The sequence below is a fragment of the Oncorhynchus mykiss genome, chromosome 12 (assembly GCF_057628025.1).
Source record: "Oncorhynchus mykiss isolate SJ-2025 chromosome 12, ASM5762802v1, whole genome shotgun sequence".
NCBI lineage: Eukaryota > Metazoa > Chordata > Actinopteri > Salmoniformes > Salmonidae > Oncorhynchus > Oncorhynchus mykiss.
In genome coordinates this window covers 37010916-37037207 of record NC_143033.1, presented here as the reverse complement: position 1 = coordinate 37037207, position 26292 = coordinate 37010916, and the positions used below count along the sequence as shown (strand labels likewise).

General features: G+C 42.4%; 2 protein-coding genes across 4 annotated transcripts in view; one reads left to right on the top strand and one right to left on the bottom strand.

The window, feature by feature from the left end:
• Positions 1 to 30: 30 nt before the first annotated feature.
• On the top strand, positions 31 to 18883 carry LOC110537516 (arginine--tRNA ligase, cytoplasmic). The gene is made up of 15 exons (XM_021623620.3): positions 31 to 215; positions 1609 to 1743; positions 2066 to 2254; positions 2523 to 2631; positions 3040 to 3140; positions 3233 to 3354; positions 3745 to 3865; positions 4114 to 4243; positions 4947 to 5051; positions 5290 to 5468; positions 5959 to 6068; positions 6842 to 6947; positions 8501 to 8673; positions 14134 to 14381; positions 17976 to 18883. The coding sequence occupies exons 1-15, from the start codon at positions 171 to 173 to the stop codon at positions 18083 to 18085; spliced, it is 1983 nt and encodes a 660-aa protein (XP_021479295.1). The 5' UTR covers positions 31 to 170; the 3' UTR covers positions 18086 to 18883.
• A 2350-nt stretch (positions 18884 to 21233) lies between these two features.
• LOC110538890 (rho GTPase-activating protein 7) overlaps positions 21234 to 26292 on the bottom strand; it is a 117681-nt gene continuing 112622 nt past the window's right edge. For all 3 annotated transcript variants that reach the window (XM_036937473.2, XM_090192386.1, XM_036937474.2), the window contains exon 14: positions 21234 to 22320. In XM_036937473.2, the coding sequence (XP_036793368.1) occupies positions 22212 to 22320 (109 nt within the window). In that variant the 3' untranslated portion in view covers positions 21234 to 22211. The remainder of the gene's footprint in view (positions 22321 to 26292) is intronic.

The following is a 26292-nucleotide window of genomic DNA, read 5'->3' as shown; positions in this document are numbered from 1 at the left end:
ATTCGTCTGTGGTAGTACATTGGGTACCCCACACGAGGGCGGTAAATGGAATTTCCGACATTTAACTTCAATGCCTCTTCCTCATCTAAGCCGGGTTCAACTCGCATTCAAAAGAAAGTAATTTAGCAACAGAAGCAAACGCTAATTTACTGTTCTATACTTTACTGAAAATGGGAGATCCTGTGGCTGGTTACACGTCCCGAATTCAACAGCAGGTCAGCTCTGATACTTTACGTATACCTCTTGGTTTGCAATAATGCAATGAAATTAAGCAAGTGTAGCTTCGCTAACGTGGACATGTGGGTTAGTTGCTGACGTAATGTGTGGCTAGCCAACTTGTAGTTCTGCTTGTAACTAGCTAAACGTAGCAGCTTGCTAGTTGCTATAAAACGTGAATTCAGGCTAAAGTGTTATCTTTGTGGTATTCTAGCCGGCCAGTCTCGCTCTCTGCGTGTGAAAAAATTACCCAATTGTCATACTAAAAGTAAATATACCTTTAATAGAAAACGACTTAATTATTTTTATTTTATTTACTAGGCAAGTCAGTTAAGAATAAATGCTTGTTTACAATGACGGCCTACACCGGCCAAACCCGGACGACGCTGGGCCAATGTGCGCCGTCCTATGAGACTCCCAATCACTGTCGGTTGTGATACAGGGTGGATTCGAACCAGGATGTCTGTAGTGACGCCTCTAGCACTGAGATTGAAAGCCTTAGACCGCTGCACCACTCGGCAGTTAGTTACTTGAGTAAAAGTAAGTGGTTTTAAATATACTGAACCTGTTAAGTATCAAAAGTAAATGTAATTTCTAAAATAGTTAATCAGCATTCAGGGATTAAACCACCCAGTTTATAATGACAAACGAAGCATGTGTGTTTAGTGAGACTCCCAGATCAGAGGCAGAAGTGTTTTCTTGATAAGTGTGTAAATTGGAAAAATGTTCTGTCCTGATAAGCATTCAAAATGTAACGAGTACTTTTGGGTGTGTCAGGGAAAATGTATGGAGTAAAAAGTACATTATTTTCATTAGGAATGTAGTAAAGTAAAAGTTGTCAAATATATAAATAGTAGTACTTTTACACCAGGTAAGTCAGCTGTCACTCATGCCGCATTCAGAACAACTGGGAACTCAGGAAAAAAATCAAGATCTGAATGGGAAAAATAGTTTTGAACGGTCATCCAACTCGGAATTGAAAGTCGGACATCTTTCTAGAGCTCCGACTTTCAACCTGAAGATCACTGACGTCATGATTTGACCTAGTTTTTTAAATTGTATATATATATATAAAGTTCCCAGTTGTCTTGAAAACACCTTTGATGTTGATGACGAAGGAAGATGCAGTGTGCGGCCCTTCCCATCTATTTACTGATAATAATCATATTAAATCAACATTGTTCTGTAATAGACAATTATTTGCTAGCTGATGGTTTGAATTTTGTTCTGACGGGCGTGACATCAGATTTCCTCAATCTGTGCTGATATCAGTACCTAAGCCTTAGTTTGAGTCAAAGGCCTGAATATTGTCATACACTGCACATTGTACCTCAATCAATGTTTTCGTAGAGGCAGGACATTTTGTTGACTGTGAACCCTTTCCCCGTCTAGGAGCTGGAGATCCATTCCCTGACTGCAGAGCTTGAGAGCCTGAAGAACCCACAGGGCCTGGGTTTGTCCTCGCACCTGGATGGGCTGAGAGAGGAGAATGCCAAGCTCAAATACCGCCTCAATGTCCTCAAAAGGGTGAGTGATCACTAGTAGGAATTTCCACACGCCGCTCTAGCTACATTAATGTTATGGGATCGAGATATCGTTCTTGTTCATACACACAGGAGGTGACTAAATGCTTAGTTTCACCTGTTATGTCCTCTTTCATTACTGGTCAGAAGAGAGGGTGAGAGAGAGAGACAGAGGCTGAGTTGCTCTATAAGTTCTACTGAAGGGCTGTCTCTCTATGCTCTGCCCCAAAGATCCTGTGGAAGGGGAGGAGAGATTCTGGGTTTCCTTTATAGGTTGTCCTCTATACATTGTATTGTAGTGCGCTCTGTCTATTTTCTCTATCCAGAGTCTGCAGGAGGAGAGGAGCCAGTGTAGTAAAACCATGATGAACATCAACCAGCGCCTGCAGGAGATCTTTGGGGAGGCCATCCGGGAGGCCTGTCCCGACCTGGAGAACCCTCCCCTGGCCGTCACCCCCAACCAGCAGGCCAAGTTTGGGGACTACCAGTGTAACAGCGCTATGGCCATGGCCCAGGTGGGCCTAGAACACTGATGGATCTTATTCTCTGACTCTTCTTTTCTCTGAATCTCTTTTACACTCGCTCTTAATTTCTTACCTGTTTTGATATGTGTTTGTGTTGTCTTGCTGTCCCTCTGATCTCTCCCCCACTGATCTCTCTCTAACTCTTTCTTTCAGTCTATCGATTTTAGCATATAGCCTAAATATCAATAGCTCAACTTTCATTTGAGCTGTTAGGTGGTGAATGAAATGGGAGTGTAATTGTTTTGGACTTGTGTTTCAGATGATGAAATCAAAGGGCCTGAAAGTGAACCCCAGGCAGATCGCTGAGAATATTCAGCAGAACATTCCTGACAATGAGCTCATTGAGAAGACAGAAATAGCTGGACCAGGTTTTTGCCCGCATACAATATTTAAGATAGAGTCCTTAGTTGAAACAAACACAAAGCTGAGGGATGGACCTGGAGAAATGTGACCACTCTGAAATTCATAGTCTGAGCTATAGATGACCATCCATGATATCGTTTTAACCATGTTATAAGGCTATATACCGTGTTTGTTCACATTTACATAGTTTACGAACAATGGAGAAAAGCAAGCTTATTTTGGGTTCTGTAGGGGTATTACAGTTTGAGCTCATGAGGCATTTATAAGTTATATTCTTCAAGAGTCAATGGGTATATATAATTAATTTCGAAGTCCAAAAATGGATGCAGCAACTAAGGATTCTAGATTTAATTGATTATAGTCATGTGCTCAATTAACCTTGAGGGCTGTTACATTGCTTTTTGTACCCTCAGGGTTCATCAATGTTCACCTTAAGAGATCGTTTGTGTCCAAACTGCTGACCAACCTGCTACTCAACGGTGTCCAACCTCCTCCCTTAGAGAGCAAGAAGAAGGTAGGCGAACATCCTGCTTTTACAGACCCAACCGTTGCCCTTTTCCCTTTTTAAATGTGGGGATGAATCTTCTGTGTGTTTGGGTTTTCTAGGTGGTTGTGGACTTCTCATCTCCTAACATCGCCAAGGAGATGCACGTAGGTCACCTGCGCTCCACAATCATTGGGGACAGCATGTGTCGTCTCTTTGAGTTCCTGGGCTACGACGTCTTGAGGTCAGTACGTCAGTCAAAATATGACGTATAAATACAACTTCAGTTTATCTTTTTGAAGTGTACTGGTAACACTTTATTTTATGGTACAGAAATGACCAGGTGTTTACTTAAAGTACATGGTCAAATAAATGGTAATAAAACAGTACCTAAACAAAAACCTATGAATGTGTGTATAGTATTTATGGTACATTATTAAACAGCTGTAGCAAATGCAAGTCACTAATATACCATGACTGAGCCAAATTAATGCCAACTGAGCCAGAGCCAGCCCTACATTACACCGTATGCTAGTTTATTTATGTGACATCCTGCCCTGCAGTATATCCTTTTTTGTGTGTGTGTGTTTGTTTACCATGTCATCACTGCATTTATTTGTGTTTTGTACAACAGGCTGAATCACGTAGGGGACTGGGGCACCCAGTTTGGGATGCTCATCGCTCACCTGCAAGACAAGTTCCCAAACTACCTGACCGTATCCCCTCCTATCGGAGACCTGCAGGCCTTCTACAAAGTGAGTCCACCCAAAACAGCTGCTTTTTCTATAAAGTTGACCACTAGATGGAGGTGGTGGGTTTAAAAAAAGAAAAGGACAAGGGTATGGCCTCAGACATGGCATGTCCTTTCTTCTGGCCAACGTTTGAGTTGTGTAGACTATCCTAGACATACAATACATTCTGTTCCTCACTAGTTGTCATCAGATATGTTACCTATTTTCTCCCCTGCTGATATGAGTGATTCCTCCCTGTCTGTGTGTCCCAGGAGTCTAAGAAGCGTTTTGACGAGGAGGAAGACTTTAAGAAGAGGGCCTACCAGTGTGTGGTCAAGCTGCAGAGCAAAGACCCAGCTTTCATCAAAGGATGGAACCTCATCTGTGACGTTTCCAGGAATGGTGAGTGGGATGAATGGATGATGAAAGTCCAAATGTATTATAAAGGCTTTGATCTAGGGGTAGTTAGACCTTATGCCAAGTACTGTGAAGAGTCAAAGATAACATTATTTAGCACAAGTAAAATCACAAAAATAAAGATATAGGCTGCAGTAGTTTAGCTTTGAATGAAATGTCACAATCAGACACACAGATGAAGGTGTGGCATTGGCCATATTGGACTGTTTGATGTTTATCAGCGTCATGGAGTTTTTCAAATCTTAAAAATGGGAGGTTCACATGGGGTGATGAGGTTCTTCACACTAGTTTTCATGGTGACTGCTCTATTGTCAGTTTTGTTTAATTTGTGTGTGTGATAAAGGTCATGGCAGGCGTGAGGCATTGGACCTCTGACAGGTCACAGCTCTCCATACTGTGTGCCATCTCTGGAAGGATTTAAACCTTGACGTGATAGATAGGAAGATAGAGAGAGACAATATGTTTCCAATGCCTTTATCAGCCATCAGTCCCCACAGAGACCCAGCTGAGGAAGGGCAATTAGGTTGCTCCATCCTTTTCTCTTTTTTTTCCCCCACTGAATGTGTGACTTCATTTCCTCGAGTCTCATCCAAAGACATGCAGTGTGTTTAGTACTGATATTCCCCTGGTGTTGCTACTGTACTCTAACAGAGATTTACCCTCCAACTCTTGTCTTTGTCTCTCGTAGAATTCCAGAAGGTCTACAACTGTCTGGACATCCAGATCATCGAGAGAGGAGAGTCCTTCTACCAGGAGAAGATGACCGCCGTGGTCAAAGAGTTTGAGGCCAAAGGTCATTCAGTTTGAATCAATCAAAACAGATAGCTTTACGTTGTCATTCAGTTGATTTTCAGCTTATTCATATTGCGCTAGAAGGACATCATGTACTCTTCGGCTCAGGTTGGTTGCTGTACTGTGCAGTTTTCTGTAGTTGGCCTATGTGACCAGAAGGGGGCACTGTTGTCTCAGCAATACTCACACTCATTTTTTACTCACTCACTCGCTCTCTTTCCCTCCCTTCCTCCCTCCAGGCCTGGTGGAGATGGATGAGGGCCGTAAGATAGTGTTTGCCCCGGGCCAGCAGATCCCCCTGACGGTGGTGAAGTCTGATGGTGGCTACACCTACGACACATCAGACCTGGCCGCACTGCGCCACCGGCTCTTTGACGAGAAGGCAGACATCATCATCTACGTGACGGACAGCGGCCAGGTGAGAAGGGTGTGGAGGGAAGTCTGAGTGCCAGTCTGTTTGTGATATGTTACTCATTGTCATGCAATACATGTTTGGCTTTGACAAGGACAGCATTTGTGACCAACAAATTTGGGACCATGCTACCTCTGTTGTGCCACTGAGATCCTAGCTTTGACACCAACGGTGTCACCTGCTGAAAATGTAATCCACTTGGGGTCAGCTGTCTGTGTCTTGGTTTCTCTGTGAGAAGACTGTCAAGGACAGATATGAGTAGGGGACTTCAGAGTGCTGCCCACTCACTGTAGTTCATGACCACAAGCATTGCCTTGTCTGAGTGTTCACTGTCATTTTTATGCTGTTGAAGTTTCTACTGGAATGGATCGTACATGCTAAATCATTAGGCTCACCGTCACTAATAGCCTGTCAAACTCTGTCGAAACATTCAAATGTTTTTTTTTGTGTGACTTTAGTTTATTATGTGCATGTCTGTTTTTTTTCTTCACAACAGGGCACCCACTTCCAGGTAGTGTTTGCAGCGGCTCAGATGATTGGCTGGTACGACCCCAATGTGACACGAGTGGAGCACGCTGGTTTCGGAGTGGTGCTGGGAGAGGACAAGTGAGTACCTACAAATTATTTCAGTCATTTTTTTTCCAGGGTCCTATTCATTAGGGCACACAACAATAAAACAGTTTTAAAAGAGTTTGCAACAGAAAACAAAAAATGAGTGATTCTTATTGGGCAAGTCCAGGGTGCCCCTCCTGTTTCAGTACATTTTCTTCCATTTGGTGCCTAATGAATGCGACCCAGATTGGCATAGTCCCAACAATCACAGACACATGCCTAATTTAGTGTTCATAGCTCAGTATACTGTACTGGGCCGTCCAAGAGAATACCCACCCACTTCTGGCCTATTGAATTAGCACACTTAGCTTTTATTTGTCCATTATTTGCTCTATTGGCCCATTGGTCGCGCATCGTCTTGTTGTGTATGGCTACTTGGAGTATCGTTACCGAGCAGATAATGTCACCTAGTGCATTAATAAAACATCAAACACAGGCAGAGAATGTGTTGTGTTGGTCGTAAGAGGCTGTAGGGGAGGTGAGAGGAGCCAACTAAGTGGTGGTTAGCACCTGGTACTTTGCTGTAGGCTGGGAGGAAGCTGAAGCACTGTCAAACGCTGGTCACAGTCCAATACGGGAAAGTGGAAAAGCACACTTCCTTTCTCATGATCACTAATTTAACATGATTTCATTCATTGAACATGATTGGATAGAGCCATGTAAGTGGAACAGTACTTATGTTTGATTCGTGGTGAAGGAAGGAAGGATGTGTTTTTGAGGTGGATTTGAACAGGGCCTGAGTGTTTTCTTTGTCTGTTTGTCCACAGAAAGAAGTTTAAGACTCGCTCCGGGGACACGGTGAGGCTGATGGACCTGCTGGATGAAGGCCTGAAGAGGTCCATGGACAAACTCAAGGAGAAGGACAGGGACAAGGTGAAGAATGGATGCTGCCTGTCTTTCCAACATTACTGAATAACCATAAACTCTTCAACTCTTCGCAGGGCCAAATCAGGTGTGATAATTGATAGTACTTGGCTGGGACGAAAGTGCACCGCACCCACCCAAACACTGACAGGAGAGTGTAGAAAACGTCATTACTACAGCCTGAACAGTCATCTTACTAATGAGTGTGAAACTAGCCTGGTTGTGTGAAGTCTTTACTGAAGCACAACAGTGAGTCCATTTTGAGTTTTAAACAGAGAACAAACAGCTACTGCTCTTGCAGATTGTCTCCTGCGTTGAACACAGCACTGTGAACGATGCCTCTCTCTCTAATCTTTGTGTTCTAAAGGCTTTTGGGATACATAAACGCATACTGCTTCCACCTGGCATAGCTGTCTGCCTGCAAATCGCAGCCGCCTCTTTTTTTCTGATCCTATTACTTGTGTTTGTTTCTATGAAGAAAGAAGAGGTCCTCTGAAGTGTGGTTTGGCTGATATGTTTTTGCTAAGCCTATAATTGTCAAGGATATCGAAAGTTACACACGCTGCATTAAATTATGCGGAAAAGTTAGTGGGCGTATAATTGCGCTGTTCCCTAGGGCGTAATCAATTAAGCAAACGCCGGCTGAGGGAGCCAACTCAGATCTATTCTGAGATCTTTTTATTTTGTTAGTGCAGTAAGCGTACCCCCCTCAGCCCGTTTCTCTCCAGGCCCCTACGTAGCATCGTTGGCACCATAGAGCTGGCCACGCGCCCAACCCTGCCACATGAAGCATGCATGAGAGAACCAGCTGTTCCGGACGACCAAGAATGTTGTGAAGAGGTCACGACAAAGCCTTTTCCCCCTCAGGGGACTGAAAAGATTTGGCATGGATCCTTTGATCATCAAAAAGTTCTACAGCTGCACCATCGAGAGCATCCTGACCCCCCCCCCCCCCCTTTGTTTTTACATTGCTGCTACTCACTGTTTATTATCTATGCATCGTCACTTTACTCCTACCTTCATGTACAAGTTACCTTGACTAACCTGTACCCCCCCACACATTGACTGGGTGTCGGTACCCCTTGTGTACAGCCTAATTTTTTTTCATTTTTTACTTTAGTTTATTTAGTAAATATTTTCTTAACTCTATTTTATTCAAACTGCATTGTTGTTTAAGGGCTTGTAAGTAAGCATTTCACGGTAAGGTCTGCATTGTTGTTTTTGGCGCATGTGACAAATAACATTTGATTTGTTTGTCCCAACCTCATTAGAATAAACCCGCCCTGCTCAAAACACTCAAGCACACAAATCCTATACATACAAATGCTAAAGAACACAATCCACTCTCTCTCGGTACTTGTGAGCCTGTCCATACATAAAAGGAGATTTGACTCGACATGGATGTCAGAATGCCAGGTCCAACTCATAGCAATACAGTATTTCAACTTATCCCAGATATCTTGTGACACACAGAAACAAGTTGTAACCCATCTCCGATACCAAGTGACTGAACACATGCTGATTGGCTGTAACTCTGATCATAAGATGTCTGTGTGCCCCAGGTTCTGAGCACGGAGGATCTGACCAAGGCCCAGCGTTCGGTGGCGTTCGGCTGCATCAAGTATGCCGACCTGTCTCACAACCGCATCAACGACTACGTGTTCTCCTTCGACAAAATGCTGGATGACCGGGGCAACACGGCCGCCTACCTCCTCTACGCCTTCACCCGCATCAGGTGAGCCATCCCTGGGAACTACACTCACCCCCTACCCTTACAGTCCCCTGGTGGTATTAACCCAGAGTGGCCACGCCCCCAATCTGTCTCCATTTATCTGTACATGAGTGGAGAGGGGAAAAGCCGTCTTGTTCAGGGTGGTCAATTTATTTATTTATTTATTTATTTACCTTTATTTAACCAGGTAGGCAAGTTGAGAACAAGTTCTCATTTACAATTGCGACCTGGCCAAGATAAAGCAAAGCAGTTCGACAGATACAACAACACAGAGTTACACATGGAGTAAAACAAACATACAGTCAATAATAAAGTATAAACAAGTCTATATACAATGTGAGCAAATGAGGTGAGAAGGGAGGTAAAGGCAAAAAAGGCCTTGATGGCAAGGTAAATACAATATAGCAAGTAAAACACTGGAATGGTAGTTTTGCAATGGAAGAATGTGCAAAGTAGAAATAAAAATAATGGGGTGCAAAGGAGCAAAATAAATAAATAAATTAAATACAGTTGGGAAAGAGGTAGTTGATAGGGCTAAATTATATGTGGGCTATGTACAGGTGCAGTAATCTGTGAGCTGCTCTGACAGTTGGTGCTTAAAGCTAGTGAGGGAGATAAGTGTTTCCAGTTTCAGAGATTTTTGTAGTTCGTTCCAGTCATTGGCAGCAGAGAACTGGAAAGAGAGACGGCCAAAGAAAGAATTGGTTTTGGGGGTGACTAGAGAGATATACCTGCTGGAGCGTGTGCTACAGGTGGGAGATGCTATGGTGACCAGCGAGCTGAGATAAGGGGGGACTTTACCTAGCAGGGTCTTGTAGATGACATGGAGCCAGTGGGTTTGGCGACGAGTATGAAGCGAGGGCCAGCCAACGAGAGCGTACAGGTCGCAATGGTGGGTAGTATATGGGGCTTTGGTGACAAAACGGATTGCACTGTGATAGACTGCATCCAGTTTGTTGAGTAGGGTATTGGAGGCTATTTTGTAAATTACATCGCCAAAGTCGAGGATTGGTAGGATGGTCAGTTTTACAAGGGTATGTTTGGCAGCATGAGTGAAGGATGCTTTGTTGCGAAATAGGAAGCCAATTCTAGATTTAACTTTGGATTGGAGATGTTTGATATGGGTCTGGAAGGAGAGTTTACAGTCTAACCAGACACCTAAGTATTTGTAGTTGTCCACGTATTCTAAGTCAGAGCCGTCCAGAGTAGTGATGTTGGACAGGCGGGTAGGTGCAGGTAGTGATCGGTTGAAGAGCATGCATTTAGTTTTACTTGTATTTAAGAGCAGTTGGAGGCCACGGAAGGAGAGTTGTATGGCATTGAAGCTTGCCTGGAGGGTTGTTAACACAGTGTCCAAAGAAGGGCCGGAAGTATACAGAATGGTGTCGTCTGCGTAGAGGTGGATCAGAGACTCACCAGCAGCAAGAGCGACCTCATTGATGTATACAGAGAAGAGAGTCGGTCCAAGAATTGAACCCTGTGGCACCCCCATAGAGACTGCCAGAGGTCCGGACAACAGACCCTCAGATTTGACACACTGAACTCTATCAGAGAAGTAGTTGGTGAACCAGGCGAGGCAATCATTTGAGAAACCAAGGCTGTTGAGTCTGCCGATGAGGATGTGGTGATTGACAGAGTCGAAAGCCTTGGCCAGATCAATGAATACGGCTGCACAGTAATGTTTCTTATCGATGGCGGTTAAGATATCGTTTAGGACCTTGAGCGTGGCTGAGGTGCACCCATGACCAGCTCTGAAACCAGATTGCATAGCAGAGAAGGTATGGTGAGATTCAAAATGGTCGGTAATCTGTTTGTTGACTTGGCTTTCGAAGACCTTAGAAAGGCATGGTAGGATAGATATAGGTCTGTAGCAGTTTGGGTCAAGAGTGTCCCCCCCTTTGAAGAGGGGGATGACCGCAGCTGCTTTCCAATCTTTGGGAATCTCAGACGACACGAAAGAGAGGTTGAACAGGCTAGTAATAGGGGTGGCAACAATTTCGGCAGATAATTTTAGAAAGAAAGGTTCCAGATTGTCTAGCCCGGCTGATTTGTAGGGGTCCAGATTTTGCAGCTCTTTCAGAACATCAGCTGAATGGATTTGGGAGAAGGAGAAATGGGGAAGGCTTGGGCGAGTTGCTGTTGGGGGTGCAGTGCTGTTGACAGGGGTAGGAGTAGCCAGGTGGAAAGCATGGCCAGCAGTAGAAAAATGCTTATTGAAATTTTCAATTATGGTGGATTTATCAGTGGTGACAGTGTTTCCTATCTTCAGTGCAGTGGGCAGCTGGGAGGAGGTGTTCTTATTCTCCATGGACTTACTTACAGTGTCCCAGAACTTTTTTGAGTTAGTGTTGCAAGAAGCAAATTTCTGCTTGAAAAAGCTAGCCTTGGCTTTTCTAACTGCCTGTGTATAATGGTTTCTAGCTTCCCTGAACAGCTGCATATCACGGGGGCTGTTCGATGCTAATGCAGAACGCCATAGGACGTTTTTGTGTTGATTAAGGGCAGTCAGGTCTGGGGAGAACCAAGGGCTATATCTGTTCCTGGTTCTAAATTTCTTGAATGGGGCATGTTTATTTAAGATGGTTAGGAAGGCATTTTTAAAAAATATCCAGGCATCCTCTACTGACGGGATGAGGTCAATATCCTTCCAGGATACCCCGGCCAGGTCGATTAGAAAGGCCTGCTCGCTGAAGTGTTTCAGGGAGCGTTTTACAGTGATGAGAGGAGGTCGCTTGACCGCTGACCCATTACGGATGCAGGCAATGAGGCAGTGATCGCTGAGATCTTGGTTGAAGACAGCAGAGGTGTATTTAGAGGGGAAGTTGGTTAGGATGATATCTATGAGGGTGCCCGTGTTTAAGGCTTTGGGGAGGTACCTGGTAGGTTCATTGATAATTTGTGTGAGATTGAGGGCATCAAGTTTAGATTGTAGGATGGCTGGGGTGTTAAGCATGTTCCAGTTTAGGTCGCCTAGCAGCACGAGCTCTGAAGATAGATGGGGGGCAATCAGTTCACATATGGTGTCCAGAGCACAGCTGGGGGCAGAGGGTGGTCTATAGCAGGCGGCAACGGTGAGAGACTTGTTTTTAGAGAGGTGGATTTTTAAAAGTAGAAGTTCAAATTGTTTGGGTACAGACCTGGATAGTAGGACAGAACTCTGCAGGCTATCTTTGCAGTAGATTGCAACACCGCCCCCTTTGGCAGTTCTATCTTGTCTGAAAATGTTGTAGTTTGGAATTAAAATGTCTGAATTTTTGGTGGTCTTCCTAAGCCAGGATTCAGACACAGCTAGAACATCCGGGTTGGCAGAGTGTGCTAAAGCAGTGAATAGAACAAACTTAGGGAGGAGGCTTCTAATGTTAACATGCATGAAACCAAGGCTATTACGGTTACAGAAGTCGTCAAAAGAGAGCGCCTGGGGAATAGGAGTGGAGCTAGGCACTGCAGGGCCTGGATTCACCTCTACATCGCCAGAGGAACATAGGAGGAGTAGAATAAGGGTGCGACTAAAAGCAATAAGAATTGGTCGTCTAGAACGTCTGGAACAGAGAGTAAAAGGAGGTTTCTGGGGGCGATAAAATAGCATCAAGGTATAATGTACAGACAAAGGTAAGGTAGGATGTGAATACAGTGGAGGTAAACCTAGGTATTGAGTGATGAAGAGAGAGATATTGTCTCTAGAAACATCATTGAAACCAGGAGATGTCATTGCATGTGTGGGTGGTGGAACTAATAGGTTGGATAAGGTATAGTGAGCAGGACTAGAGGCTCTACAGTGAAATAAGCCAATAAACACTAACCAGAACAGCAATGGACAAGACATATTGACATTAAGGAGAGGCATGCTTAGTCGAGTGATCAAAAGGGTCCAGTGAGTGGAGAGGTTGGTTTAGGGTCACGGCGATTTAGACAGCTAGCCAAGCCAACCGGTAGCAAGCTAGCATAGGATGGAGTCTGTTGTTAGCCACCTCTTGCGTTCGGTCAGTAGATTAGTGGGGTTCCGTGTGGTAGAGGGGATTAATCCAAATCACACAACAACAACAAAAATAAGAACAATAGATATAGTTATAGAGGCCCGAGAAGAAAACATAATAATTCAAATAAATAAATTGTCCGATTGTCTATTCAGATAGCAGCCGGAAAGACAGCTAACGGTTAGCGGGCTGCAGATGGGCGTTCCGGTAACGTCGCGACAGAGGAGCCAGCCGGATCTCCTTCAGGTAGATAACGTCGGCAGTCCGGTTGTGAAGGCCCGGTGGGGCTCCGCGTAGGCAGTGAAACGGGTCCGGATAGGTGACTGCAGCCCAGGAGTGAATGATGGAACTCAGGCGTGATTGACGGAGCTGGCTAGCACCGGAACAATCGATGTTTGCTCCGGAATCGACGAAAGCCGACTGTCACACGGATAGCAGCTAGCTAGCTGTGAGATCCGGGTATGAATGTCCAGAGAGCAGTTGAAATCCAGGGACATGGAGAGAAAAATTGGTCCGGTATGTTCCGTTCCGAGCCGCGCTGCGCCGTACAAAACTGGCGATAGATTTTCGATAGATTTTCGAGCTATGGTATGCTATGGTAATGGTAACAGACTAAGTCAATAGTGCACTCACAGGTGGCGGTGGCTCCTGCTGTGGAGGGGAACTGGGGTTACACACGCTTGTTTGAGCATTGGGTTTGAAACCCCGGATGCTGCTCATCTTGTGGATCTGCGGTTGTAGATAGCCAAAGAACACAATGGCATTGTTCTGGGATCATTTGGTTCACTGTCAGTCCCAGTCAGGATCAGATATAGTCTCTTTTGATAGCCGGCATCATGCTCCAACTAATCTCGGTTACCCAGAAGTAAAGTTATCTCACGTAAGTTTATCATTTCCTGTTTTACTTCTGGGGGGGAAATGCCATTAACAATTGTGATTACCTTTGTGCAAAGGAAGGAAGCAAAGTCTCCTCCCTCGCAAACGGAAACTCTGGGCCAAACCCCTCCCTTCTGCTAATTTCACCCATGTTTATCATGGCCAAAAAGGGAATGTTGGCGTTTATGATATAGACAATTTTGACTTTGTGGCTGTGGAAACCGTTTATCATCCTCACACAAGCTTGAAAGTCACTGTGCCAGTTTAAGCACTGTCTTCGCCGCATCCTGATTCGTCCAAATAATCAATGATTCAAACCCTAAACCAGGAACTACTGCTGCTCGTAGTCACGTAATTCTATGTGAGCCTTGACAGATTCTCGCAATTTCATCTGTCCAAGAGAGTTCAGTTCGCTGGAGCATAATATATCTGGATCTGCAGCATCACCAGGGATTTTCAAGTCAATTGTAGTCCCATCTAACACGTGTTGCTCTAATCATGTGATAACCTGCCTAGTTACAATGTAATCACAATATAGGTAGACTTTATAAAATGGAACTGGTCTGCCATTTATATCCTACTTCACATATCCCTTCCCCTCCTGTGTCTGCAGGTCCATAGCCCGGTTGGCTAACATCGACGAGGCAGCGCTCCGTAAAGCAGCAGAGACCACGGAGGTGCTCTTGGAACACGACAAGGAGTGGAAGTTGGGCAAGTGTCTCCTGCGCTTCCCTGAGATCCTGCAGAAGATCCTGGATGACCTGCTGCTCCACACGCTGTGTGACTACCTGTATGAGCTGGCCACGACCTTCACAGAGTTCTACGACAGCTGTTACTGTATCGAGAAGGACCGCCAGACAGGTAGGGCAGAGACACTGGGGTGATGGAGGCTGAGAGAAAGTGTCCGTTAGTTGATCTGTCTCCATTCATCTATACATCCATCCATCCAATGGTCCATACTAAATGGTGGTTATACATATCCCTTTTAGGAGTACTCTTAAAATCTGTGATTTTTCTTGGCTTTGCCATTCGGTAGTTGCTTTCGTGCACAGCCCCAGACTTCGGCTGGCCTCAAATAATCCTAAATATCCCATTGTGAGGGACAATCACAAACCACACCAGTCAGAGGTGTCAGAGAGCAAGTGACGTTGTTAGCCCATCCACTCGCATTTGTAAGCATTTACCCTACGGTGGGCCGCGTCGCTAATGTTAAGTCCTATTTACCCAGGGTTTAAAATACAACAGAGTGCTAGCCTAACGTTCTGCTCAGGAGTTAGCCCCCAAGTTAGACCTCCTCGCAACCAAATTGAGTGTGAATTATAGCACATAAACCCCCTAGAGTTGATTGACACACACTACACTATGGAACTCTATGGAAAGGGGAGACTCTCACGAACACGATCGTGTTCTCACGACCCCACAAGTGTCACGGCACTCGTCTGAAGGTAACCGGTACCGTATTTAAAAAACTAATGGAAGTAAGAAGGTGCCTACCCCAAAACTTGGGTTAAATATATATCTGATATTATATTTTATGTACAGTTCCAGGCAAAGTTTGGACCGTCCGACTCATTTCAGGGTTTTTCTTTATTTTTACTGTTTTCTACACTCTAGAATAATAGTGAAGACATCACAACTATGAAATAACACAAATGGAATCATGTAGTAACCAAAAGTGTTAACCAAATCAAAATATGTTGTCTATTTTAGATTATTCAAATATAAAACCACCCTTTGCCTTGACAGCTTTGCACTCTTGACATTCTCTCAACCAGCTTCACCTGGAATGCTACTGTGTGTGTGTATGCCTGAACAAGGCAGTTAACCCACTGTTTCCAGGCCGTCATTGAAAATAAGAATGTTCTTAACTGACCTAGTTAAATAAAGATAAAGTGTTTGTGTGTGTGTGTGTGTGTGTGTGTGTGTGTGTTTATTTATTTATTTATTTTTGGACTGACACTTCAACCTTGTTTCTTATTATTTATTCTTTGACTGTACCTTTTTTTCCATTTATGAATGTTATTCAATGCGTTTATATGGGCTTTAGTAGTAAAGGTCAACATCAATCTTTTATCAAATAATTTGTATATATATATATGTATGTATATTTATATATATATACAGTGCCTTGCGAAAGTATTCGGCCCCCTTGAACTTTGCGACCTTTTGCCACATTTCAGGCTTCAAACATAAAGATATAAAACTGTATTTTTTTGTGAAGAATCAACAACAAGTGGGACACAATCATGAAGTGGAACGACATTTATTGGATATTTCAAACTTTTTTAACAAATCAAAAACTGAAAAATTGTGCGTGCAAAATTATTCAGCCCCTTTACTTTCAGTGCAGCAAACTCTCTCCAGAAGTTCAGTGAGGATCTCTGAATGATCCAATGTTGACCTAAATGACTAATGATGATAAATACAATCCACCTGTGTGTAATCAAGTCTCCGTATAAATGCACCTGCACTGTGATAGTCTCAGAGGTCCGTTAAAAGCGCAGAGAGCATCGTGAAGAACAAGGAACACACCAGGCAGGTCCGAGATACTGTTGTGAAGAAGTTTAAAGCCGGATTTGGATACAAAAAGATTTCCCAAGCTTTAAACATCACAAGGAGCACTGTGCAAGCGATAATATTGAAATGGAAGGAGTATCAGACCACTGCAAATCTACCAAGACCTGGCCGTCCCTCTAAACTTTCAGCTCATACAAGGAGAAGACTGATCAGAGATGCAGCCAAGAGGCCCATGATCACTCTGGATGAACTGCAGAGATCTACAGCTGAGGTGGGAGACTCTGTCCATAGGACAACAATCAGTCGTATATTGCACAAATCTGGCCTTTATGGAAGAGTGGCAAGAAGAAAACAATTTCTTAAAGATATCCATAAAAAGTGTTGTTTAAAGTTTGCCACAAGCCACCTGGGAGACACACCAAACATGTGGAAGAAGGTGCTCTGGTCAGATGAAACCAAAATTGGCAACAATGCAAAACGTTATGTTTGGCGTAAAAGCAACACACCTCATCACCATGAACACACCATCCCCACTGTCAAACATGGTGGTGACAGCATCATGGTTTGGGCCTGCTTTTCTTCAGCAGGGACAGGGAAGATGGTTAAAATTGATGGGATGATGGATGGAGCCAAATACAGGACCATTCTGGAAGAAAACCTGATGGAGTCTGCAAAAGACCTGAGACTGGGACGGAGATTTGTCTTCCAATAAGACAATGATCCAAAACATAAAGCAAAATCTACAATGGAATGGTTCAAAAATAAACATATCCAGGTGTTAGAATGGCCAAGTCAAAGTCCAGACCTGAATCCAATCGAGAATCTGTGGAAAGAACTGAAAACTGCTGTTCACAAATGCTCTCCATCCAACCTCACTGAGCTCGAGCTGTTTTGCAAGGAGGAATGGGAAAAAATGTCAGTCTCTCGATGTGCAAAACTGATAGACATACCCCAAGCGACTTACAGCTGTAATCGCAGCAAAAGGTGGCGTTACAAATTATTAATTTAAGGGGGCTGAATAATTTTGCACGCCCAATTTTTCAGTTTTTGATTTGTTAAAAAAGTTAAAAAAGAAATATCCAATAAATGTCGTTCCACTTCATGATTGTGTCCCACTTGTTGTTGATTCTTCACAAAAAAATACAGTTTTATATCTTTATGTTTGAAGCCTGAAATGTGGCAAAAGGTCGCAAAGTTCTAGGGGGCCGAATACTTTCGCAAGGCACTGTATGTATATTTATATATATGTATGTATATATGTATGTATGTATGTATGTATGTATGTATATTTTTTTAAAATATTTTTTTATACCTAAAGCGTTACCTTATTTTCTAAATAAAATAGCTAAATGATCCATAGTATGACGATCTTTAAAAAAAAAAAAATCCATATCAGTTTAACACCTCCCCCAATGTCTAGACTCTAAAGAATTACATTCTGAATATCAGCTTGTTTTCCACCCTTAGTAACAATGAAGGCCAAATCGAGTTTTAACCATACAAATTCTGGTCTACAGACAAATGGCAGTCTTTCATGAGTAGCCTATGGGTGGTTCTCAATAACACCCTCTCTTTGCTTTTGTCATCCTTTGCTAAACTGGTTTTAAAGGAGCTGACTGGGATGTATATCATTGGATGACAATGGCATGGACATTACCAAGTGCTTGAATGACTCTAATATGACAGTAACAGATGATTTGTTAGTGTAAATGAAGGGGAAGTGGTATTGTTTGTCAATTACATCAATGTCCATGTCCTATAATGACTCGTCTGTTTAATTTGCCCTCCCTCTGGCTTAATTTCTATTGGATCTCCTGATTGTCCCATGGATCATTGATTTAGTGACTGCTCTATTATTGTGATGTAATTGTATGGTATTGAAATGACCTCCGATCTATGTGTTGACCCATCTCTCTCTCTGTCTCTGTCTCTTGACAGGTGAGGTGGTAAAGGTCAACATGTGGAGGATGCTCCTGTGTGATGCCACTGCCGCCATCATGGCCAAAGGCTTCGACATCCTGGGCATCAACCCTGTCTCCAGGATGTGACCTCATCACAGTGACATCACAATGCCCTCCTCCCATCTCCTCGGACGACAGAAAAAAAAGCCTCTTCAACCCATTAACGTCACCTGGGATCTTACTGTATACCAAATAAAATAAAAATTACTGCTTGTAAAAAAGAAAAAGGATCTGGCACCCTGCTCATCATTCTCCATTTAAATGTCAGAATACCTACCAAGAGATTGAGGAATGTCTGGAGAGGCTGCCAAAACAGCAATACTGACTTAGGCTACAGCTCAATTATTGCACCGGGGATTCGAGATGTATGTGTTAGACATTGACCTTTGTTTATTGCAGTAAATCTGGGCCGATCCTGACCCGGCCAAATAATACAGTATTTCAGATGAAAGACGTCGATCGGCCGTGAACGAAGGGAGCATAAGTAGCTTAACATGTATCCTTTCTTGCAGTGTGGACGGTTAAATAGAGCATATTATTTTGGCTAACAGTGAGAAGGTTTTCTGTCATCTTAGTCCAGCTGCCCCATCTGTCATCTGACTTGAAACCCATATACATATTTGTAACCCATGCACCTGTGATATTGGTCACTTTGAGGACAGCCAAGTGCAGTAGACCTTCCTGTCCTGAAAAAGATTGAATCTGTTTTAACCATATTGTAGACTTTTCAATCCATTTTCATATCAATAGGCAATTATTGCTCCCATTTTATATATATTTTTGAAAATGTAATGAAATTGCAATGATTTTCAAATTAATTTTAATTGTATTGATGCAATTACATTTGATCTGCGGTTTTATTAAAGCCTCCATAATTTCCTCACAGTAGAGAATCAAATGCATGATTATTACTTTAGGTCTGATACAAACATGCTGACTGAATATATATATATATTTTTTTTACTTTGTCCTTTTCAGCGTGGTTCCAGCAACTATGGTGGATGTGTACCATGTACAGCTTGGCTTGGCTAGGCACAGTTTGCCTTAAAGCGTGAGTCAGCAACAGAGAGACTTGGGGACAACAGTTGTTCTCCCAAGTGACAGTGGTAGAAGATCCTCACCCTGGCTATTTACCTGCACGCCAAGGTTAAATGAACAGTAATGATGAATGCCTTGTCCCATCCTGATAATCAGCTGTGTGATTAATGGAATTGATTTTTCCAGCTAAATGGACAATTGCTTATTATTTACTCATTGCACAGGTAGCTGTGGACTGACCAGATATTGATTAGACTTGACTTAAGTTCTAAATTACACATGATAACAAGGGGAAGGAGAAATAACAAGAAGACTAATCGGTTTGTCTTTGTCTCAATGCCAAATATCCTGTCATGGTTGGAGGGGCTCCTTTGTTAGTTAAATACTATATATTTTCTGTGCAGGTTCAATGAACAAGGTGCATCAGTGACTTCACACAGCTTGTGACTTAACTGGCTTTACTTAGTTGGACCTCTTGGGTCCATTGGAGCAAAGGGTGTCCACCATGGCTTTCCACTTCAGCCATTTCTGTGTGAAGACTTTTGCCCCTTGCCAGGGCTTTACTGAGTACCACAGCATGTGGTTGCTCACCTATTAGATCCATGGCCTCAAATTATACTCATTAGCCTCTCAAATGAAGTTGGACTAGCCTAATTAATCCTCAAAACCAACATGGTATTCTCTGTCATAGCAACTAAGTGTTGTGTGTTAGCAGGTGCACTAAATCACTAATTTATTGACAAATGATAATCTCACACTCAGAGGCAGCCAAGACTTTAATTGTAAGGCTGTGTTTTCCCATGGGAAAGTTATGCACTGTTGTAGATGGATACAGACTAGTATTATGCTGTAAAGGATGCCATGAGCAATATAAATCACCTCTCTAAACTTGAGTTGAGCTCATAAACTGTGATAAGAGTTTGTGTATGAACCGTCACCAGAATGTATGAAATATCCATACTTATATGAATCTTTTATCATTCCACTGCATGACTTTATAGCTAGTCTTCAATACCTACTGGAACAGTGATTCCCAGTGCCTTTATTAAAAATGTATCAATATTCCACAAAATGGGTACTTTGGTGCGTATGTCTCCGGTTGAAGGACAATGTGCTGAAGGTGTTTTGACAAAGGCTTCAGGAGGAAAATGGTTTACCATGTTGTTTTGGCACCAAACTTCAATAACACCTGCAGTAGGATTTACTCACAGTGGAATAGAGATCCCTCAGCAGTACTCTATGGTTTCATCTTATTCTGCCCCTGGTTCAGCCAGGCAGTGGACTGCACTGCACAAAATGAATGGGGTTTTTCCTCAAATGTTTACTTCAATTTCCATGGAGTGTAGTCACAGCCAGGTATTTTGTGCTATACTACTAGGCTGCCTAGTGTTAGGTGATTGGAGGAGAGGTTTGGTGTCAAGGGTCTGTGGAGTAATATTTCTGGCCTCTTTGATACCATCTTGACCTTTTGAGTTACAAAGACAGCCCAATCTTTAAAAAAAATCCACTAATTGATCCTTTGACTAATCACATCAGATCTTTTCACATCAGAGCTCATCTGAATGGTCGAAATACCAATTTGTGAAAAAAAAGTTCAGAATTGGGCTGAACATGTAAACGCAACCAGAATCAAGTTGTCACACTTCCGGATTGCTCAACCATATGGGATGGCGTTACCCAAACCCAATCTGAAATCTTCGCCACAGGCACTAGCCCTGTTATAAGTTATACGTTTCTATTCTAAAAGACTGTTATAGAAATTCAACAAAATCCCCTTTTATATCCAGCCTAACCATGAGGTATTTTGACTTCTCCTTCACATGCAGTTATTCAGCATATTCATGATCTTAGGAGAATGCCTCAGTACTAGGTGCTTAAAGGGGATTCAATAATGTGATCAAGGAGATTAATCAATAAGATATGCAAATGTCATTATGCAAATATGGCACGAGTGGGCAGTTTGACAGCGTAAATCATTTCCTAAGCATATTATAACAGGGAGGAAGAGAATTTTTGTCTTTGGAAATAAACATCATAAGCCCAGACCTGTAAATCTTCTGAGTGATAAAAGCACTGAGTGACGTCATCTTCCTCTGGCTGTTAGCTATTTCAGGGTCTTCAGAGAAAACAATCAGTGTGACTGGCTGGCTGGGATTCAAGCAGACTATCACAACACACACACACAAAGCAAGAAGACTAGAGAAATCAACATTTTACATTGTCATTTTGATTCAACACATGTATTACAAAAAGGGTATGCTGCAGTTTTCCTAAAGCTTGAAAACCAATATTGGTTTGAATATTTCTGAATACAAATATTTTGTTCAATAATTTTGAGGAATAATAAAAGTCAATAATAAAATGTAATTACACATTCATGAATATGTACATCTATAAACATAGTGTAACTGACCCTTTTAGTGAGTATACTGTGATACATTTTGAAGTTTACAACATTACCAAACACAAGTGTCAAGTCAAATACACACATACAACTAAAATGAAGTAATTAGACAATCCCTTTGACAGTAAAATAATAAATACAGAGTACAATTTTGAGGACGGCAACGTGCCTCGCAGAATATCTGCCACAATGGCACAAATGTACATGAGAATCTTCCCAATTCACAACTGCAAGAGGAAGCTTTCCTGAATCCTTAACTTTGTCCCGCTTCAAAGCGTGATGCAACCGAGGCTTTTCTCTCCGAAGAGGTAGATCTGCTCTTGGTATATCTGAACTGTTACACAGGCCCTGTTATTAACTCTTAAAACCTGTGGTGTCTGGCAGCGCTCTGTCGGAGGCCCCCCTGCCATGCATTAGGCCTGAAACAGTCACTCAAATGGGATGATATGTTCCATCATGGTGGCAGGCTCCCACATAACTCTTGATAATGAAAAGCTCAGCCGCCTCCACCTGAACACTTCATCAGACAACCCCTGCTGCGAGTCCGGAGGGGCAATTGTCTCCATAAAAAAATATATATGTTTCTGGAATTCATATCAGGTCTTGGGTTTAAGACGACTTCTCAGCTCCCCCTCCTGCCTTCCACCCCCTCCTTCAGTCCTCTCTGTTACAGCTGTATGCCTGCAGGCTTCTGTCTGTTTGTGTTGTTCTCTCCTCATCTGTCCTCCTCTCGGGGTAGATGAGGACTGGGTTCTGTCTCGGAGCTATTACTTAGATCTTGGTCTCACTGTGGTCTGGTCTGAATGAGTCTCTGATAGCCAGAAGGTTGGAGGCCAGTAGGTGTCCACTCACTCTGTTGTGCCATTCCTTGGATCGGCCCCTGGAAATCACACACAGTAACAGGAAGGTAATACACACGAAGCATCACCAGGGTTCAGATGAGACAGTCAGAGAGACACAAAGGCCGCATTTCAGGCAGACTACATTGCAGTTGCCTGCCAGACATAACCGTATTATATAGCAATCTGATGCGTGACTGCAAAGTAAATGACTTGACGAGCAACCTTTGGTTGCTGTATCCCACTGGGCACACAGTGGTTGAATCAACTTTGTTTCCATGTCATTTCAATGAAATTACGTCAAACCAATGTGGAATAGATGTTGAATTGACATCTGTGCCCAGTGGGATATAGCATGACTGCAATATAGTCTGCCTGGAACGCAACCAAACCTTGGTGTAAGAGACACACTGACAAAGAACATTTCACTTTCAATTTCCTCGATATGAGACAGTCAGAGAGACACAAAGGAGATGATTGTGGACTTCAGGAAACAGCAGAGGGAACACCCCCCTGGATGGAACAGTAGTGGAGAGGGTAGCAAGTTTTAAGTTCCTCGGCATACACATCACAGACAAACTGAATTGGTCCACTCACACAGACAGCATTGTGAAGAAGGCGCAGCAGCGCCTCTTCAACCTCAGGAGGCTAAAGAAATTCGGCTTGTCACCAAAAGCACTCACAAACTTCTACAGATGCACAATCGAGAGCATCCTGGCGGGCTGTATCACCGCCTGGTACGGCAACTGCTCCGCCCTCAACCGTAAGGCTCTCCAGAGGGTAGTGAGGTCTGCACAACGCATCACCGGGGGCAAACTACCTGCCCTCCAGGACACCTACACCACCCGATGTCACAGGAAGGCCATAAAGATCATCAAGGACATCAACCACCCGAGCCACTGCCTGTTCACCCTGCTATCATCCAGAAGGCGAGGTCAGTACAGGTGCATCAAAGCTGGGACCGAGAGACTGAAAAACAGCTTCTATCTCAAGGCCATCAGACTGTTAAACAGCCACCACTAACATTGAGTGGCTGCTGCCAACACACTGACACTGACTCAACTCCAGCCACTTTAATAATGGGAATTGATGGGAAATTATGTAAATATATCACTAGCCACTTTAAACAATGCTACCTTATATAATGTTACTTACCCTACATTATTCATCTCATATGCATACGTATATACTGTACTCTATATCATCGACTGTATCCTTATGTAATACATGTATCACTAGCCACTTTAACTATGCCACTTTGTTTACATACTCATCTCATATGTATATACTGTACTCGATACCATCTACTGTATCTTGCCTATGCTGCTCTGTACCATCACTCATTCATATATCCTTATGTACATATTATTTATCCCCTTACACTGTGTACAAGACAGTAGTTTTGGAATTGTTAGTTAGATTACTTGTTGGTTATTACTGCATTGTCGGAACTAGAAGCACAAGCATTTCGCTACACTCGCATTAACATCTGCTAACCGTGTGTATGTGACAGATAAAATTTGATTTGATTTGATATCAGTGTCATTGGCTTTCGCTATTAAGCTAAGTAGACCAAAGAACAGTGAGTTGATTATCAACGATAAGCCAGCAAGTACTGAAAACCTAATGCCACTAGCACTGCAAATAAACCCAATATGTTAGGCCTGCAAAGCTCTCTTCTATGAGTATTTAAAGAGAGTAGAATGAGGCAGAGATGTTATCTCCGTTACCGCTCAGTTCTGATGTAATGAAGTGAGAAAACCCTGCAGAGATAATCATCATAATCGTGTGAATCTGTCTTGTTGGCAAACCGTCTAGTTCAAATCTCTCTGTGCTGCCTAGTGTGATGAGTGTGTGGTTGAGGCCCAGATTTTGACCAGAATTAAGCACTCGTAAATGGAACGGAATTCCCCTTTATGCACTTTTCTCTCTATGCGTATTCCGTCCTTGAACTAAAGCATGAGAATAGTGTGCTATTCACCTGCAGTTTGTTTTGGATGGAGATTGAATAAATGAAGGTGTGGAAGGTGTGGCGGAAGTGTGTCTAAGATAGACCGTATTCTGACCTCCACTTTCTTCCCTAATAATTACACCAATTTTACGCGAGAGGAAACCATGAATACAAGCATTTTGCTACACCCGCAATAACATCTGCTAAACACGTGTATGTGACCAATATGATTTTATTTGAATAAGGTCTAGCGAACCTACCGGTTCCAAGTGGATAAAGTATCGACTTTTTTCTGATTGAAATAACACCATTCTCCATGCACTATAATTTACAACTAAATACGAGCTATTGGTAAGAGCTCCAGTAGGTACATTTGTAATCTATTTGGATAAGGGCATTGTAAATATAAATGACTCTTGTTTTATATATATATCTTAGAATCGCTGGAGACAAATGTGAAACCAGTCATATGGCAGCAAACTGAAGCATGCTGTGCCATTATGCAGAATTGTAATTATATGGCCTTCTAACTTGCAGGGATGGGAACTCTCGAATGTCTTAATTATAGGCTCCCTCGACTTTCTCTGTTTCCTATTTCTATCATGTTAAAATAATTGCCACTATCAGTATCTACTGTCAGTAGGTCTAAAAACAACACATTCAACTGGCAATTTAATGTTAGTTCCCTTCAGTTAGTAGGACTATAGCCTAAATTATCATTCCATTTAATTCCATTGTTTCGTTTACCTTCGAAGATTTGCTTCCTCTGTAAACGCTATCACGGCCGTGTGGTTGTTGCTGAGGTTCATTAGTACCAGTAGATAATATAAAAAAATACATTAAGTCGTTATGGAGCGGAGCGCAGACCAAGCAGTAAGTTTGAACCTGACGCATGGCGCAATACTTGGCTGTGTCATTACACAGTTCCATGGTTAATGCAGGCAATGGATGAGGGTATAACCCACAGTACTATTGTACACTATTCTCCCTATTATAATTATATGTACACTAGTCTACCAACATCACCATGTGTTAAAGTACTGAATGTGGACATTTTTGATTCATCAATGTATTTTTTGCATAAAAGCTCTTCAAACCTGTTTTTTTGTATGATTCATACAGTTTTTCCTAATCCTAAAATGCAGTGTAGAGTAAAAATACTTTTAAGTACTACTTAGTTTTTTGGCGTATCTGTACTTTACTATTTATATTTTTGACAACTTTTACTTTTACTTCACTACATTCCTAAAGATAATAATGTACTTTTTACTCCTTACATTTTCCCTGACATCCAAAAGTAGTCGATACATTTTGAATGCTTAGCAGTCTGCCTCTGATCTGGCAGACTCACTGAACACAAACGCTTTGTTTGTAAATGATGTCTGTCTGAGTGTGCCCCGGGCTATCCGTAAATGAAAAAAAACAAGAAAATCGTGTCTTCTGGTTTGCTTAATATAAGACATTTTAAAATCTTTATACTTTTACTTTTGATACTTAAGTACATTTAAAACCAAATACTTTTACTAAAGCAGTATTTTACTAGGCGACTTTCACTTGAGTCATTTTCTTTTAAGTTGTCTTAACTTTAACTCAAGTATGGTACTTGGGTACTTTTTCCACCACTGCTAAAATGTGCCAAGAATAATCTACAAAATCTGAGTATTTTTTAAATCTGCCAGTTGGTGTTGAAATGGAGACTAATATGCATATACTGTATTTACATGGATTTCTTTCATTGATCCCTATTTTCTACAACCGTTCTCTCAATGTATTCTAGTCTGTCAACAAAATTAGAATGAAATGTACACCATTTTTAAAGGGATGGCTTAAGAGAAATGTACTGATAACCCCATTGAGTTAAAACTCCACGAGAATATCTGTTGGCCACAAAGTGGGAGGGTTTTCAGTGGTTGAATAACATTTATTCAGCGTGCACAAGGGAACCACACTTGCAAAGCCTGTTATGCAACTGAAATAGGTAAGTCTGAATACAAAATACTCAGAAGTGTATAGGAAACACTTGCTTAGGAATGAAGTAAATTTCTAAAATCGGAATCGTGCC

Coding starts and splice junctions, on each gene's coding strand:
- LOC110537516 (XM_021623620.3), top strand. CDS start 171: ATGGGAGATCCTGTGGCTGGTTACACGTCCCGAATTCAACAGCAG. Junction 2,255..2,522: donor GCGCTATGGCCATGGCCCAG/GTGGGCCTAGAA, acceptor CTTGTGTTTCAG/ATGATGAAATCAAAGGGCCT. Junction 4,244..4,946: donor CTGTGACGTTTCCAGGAATG/GTGAGTGGGATG, acceptor TGTCTCTCGTAG/AATTCCAGAAGGTCTACAAC.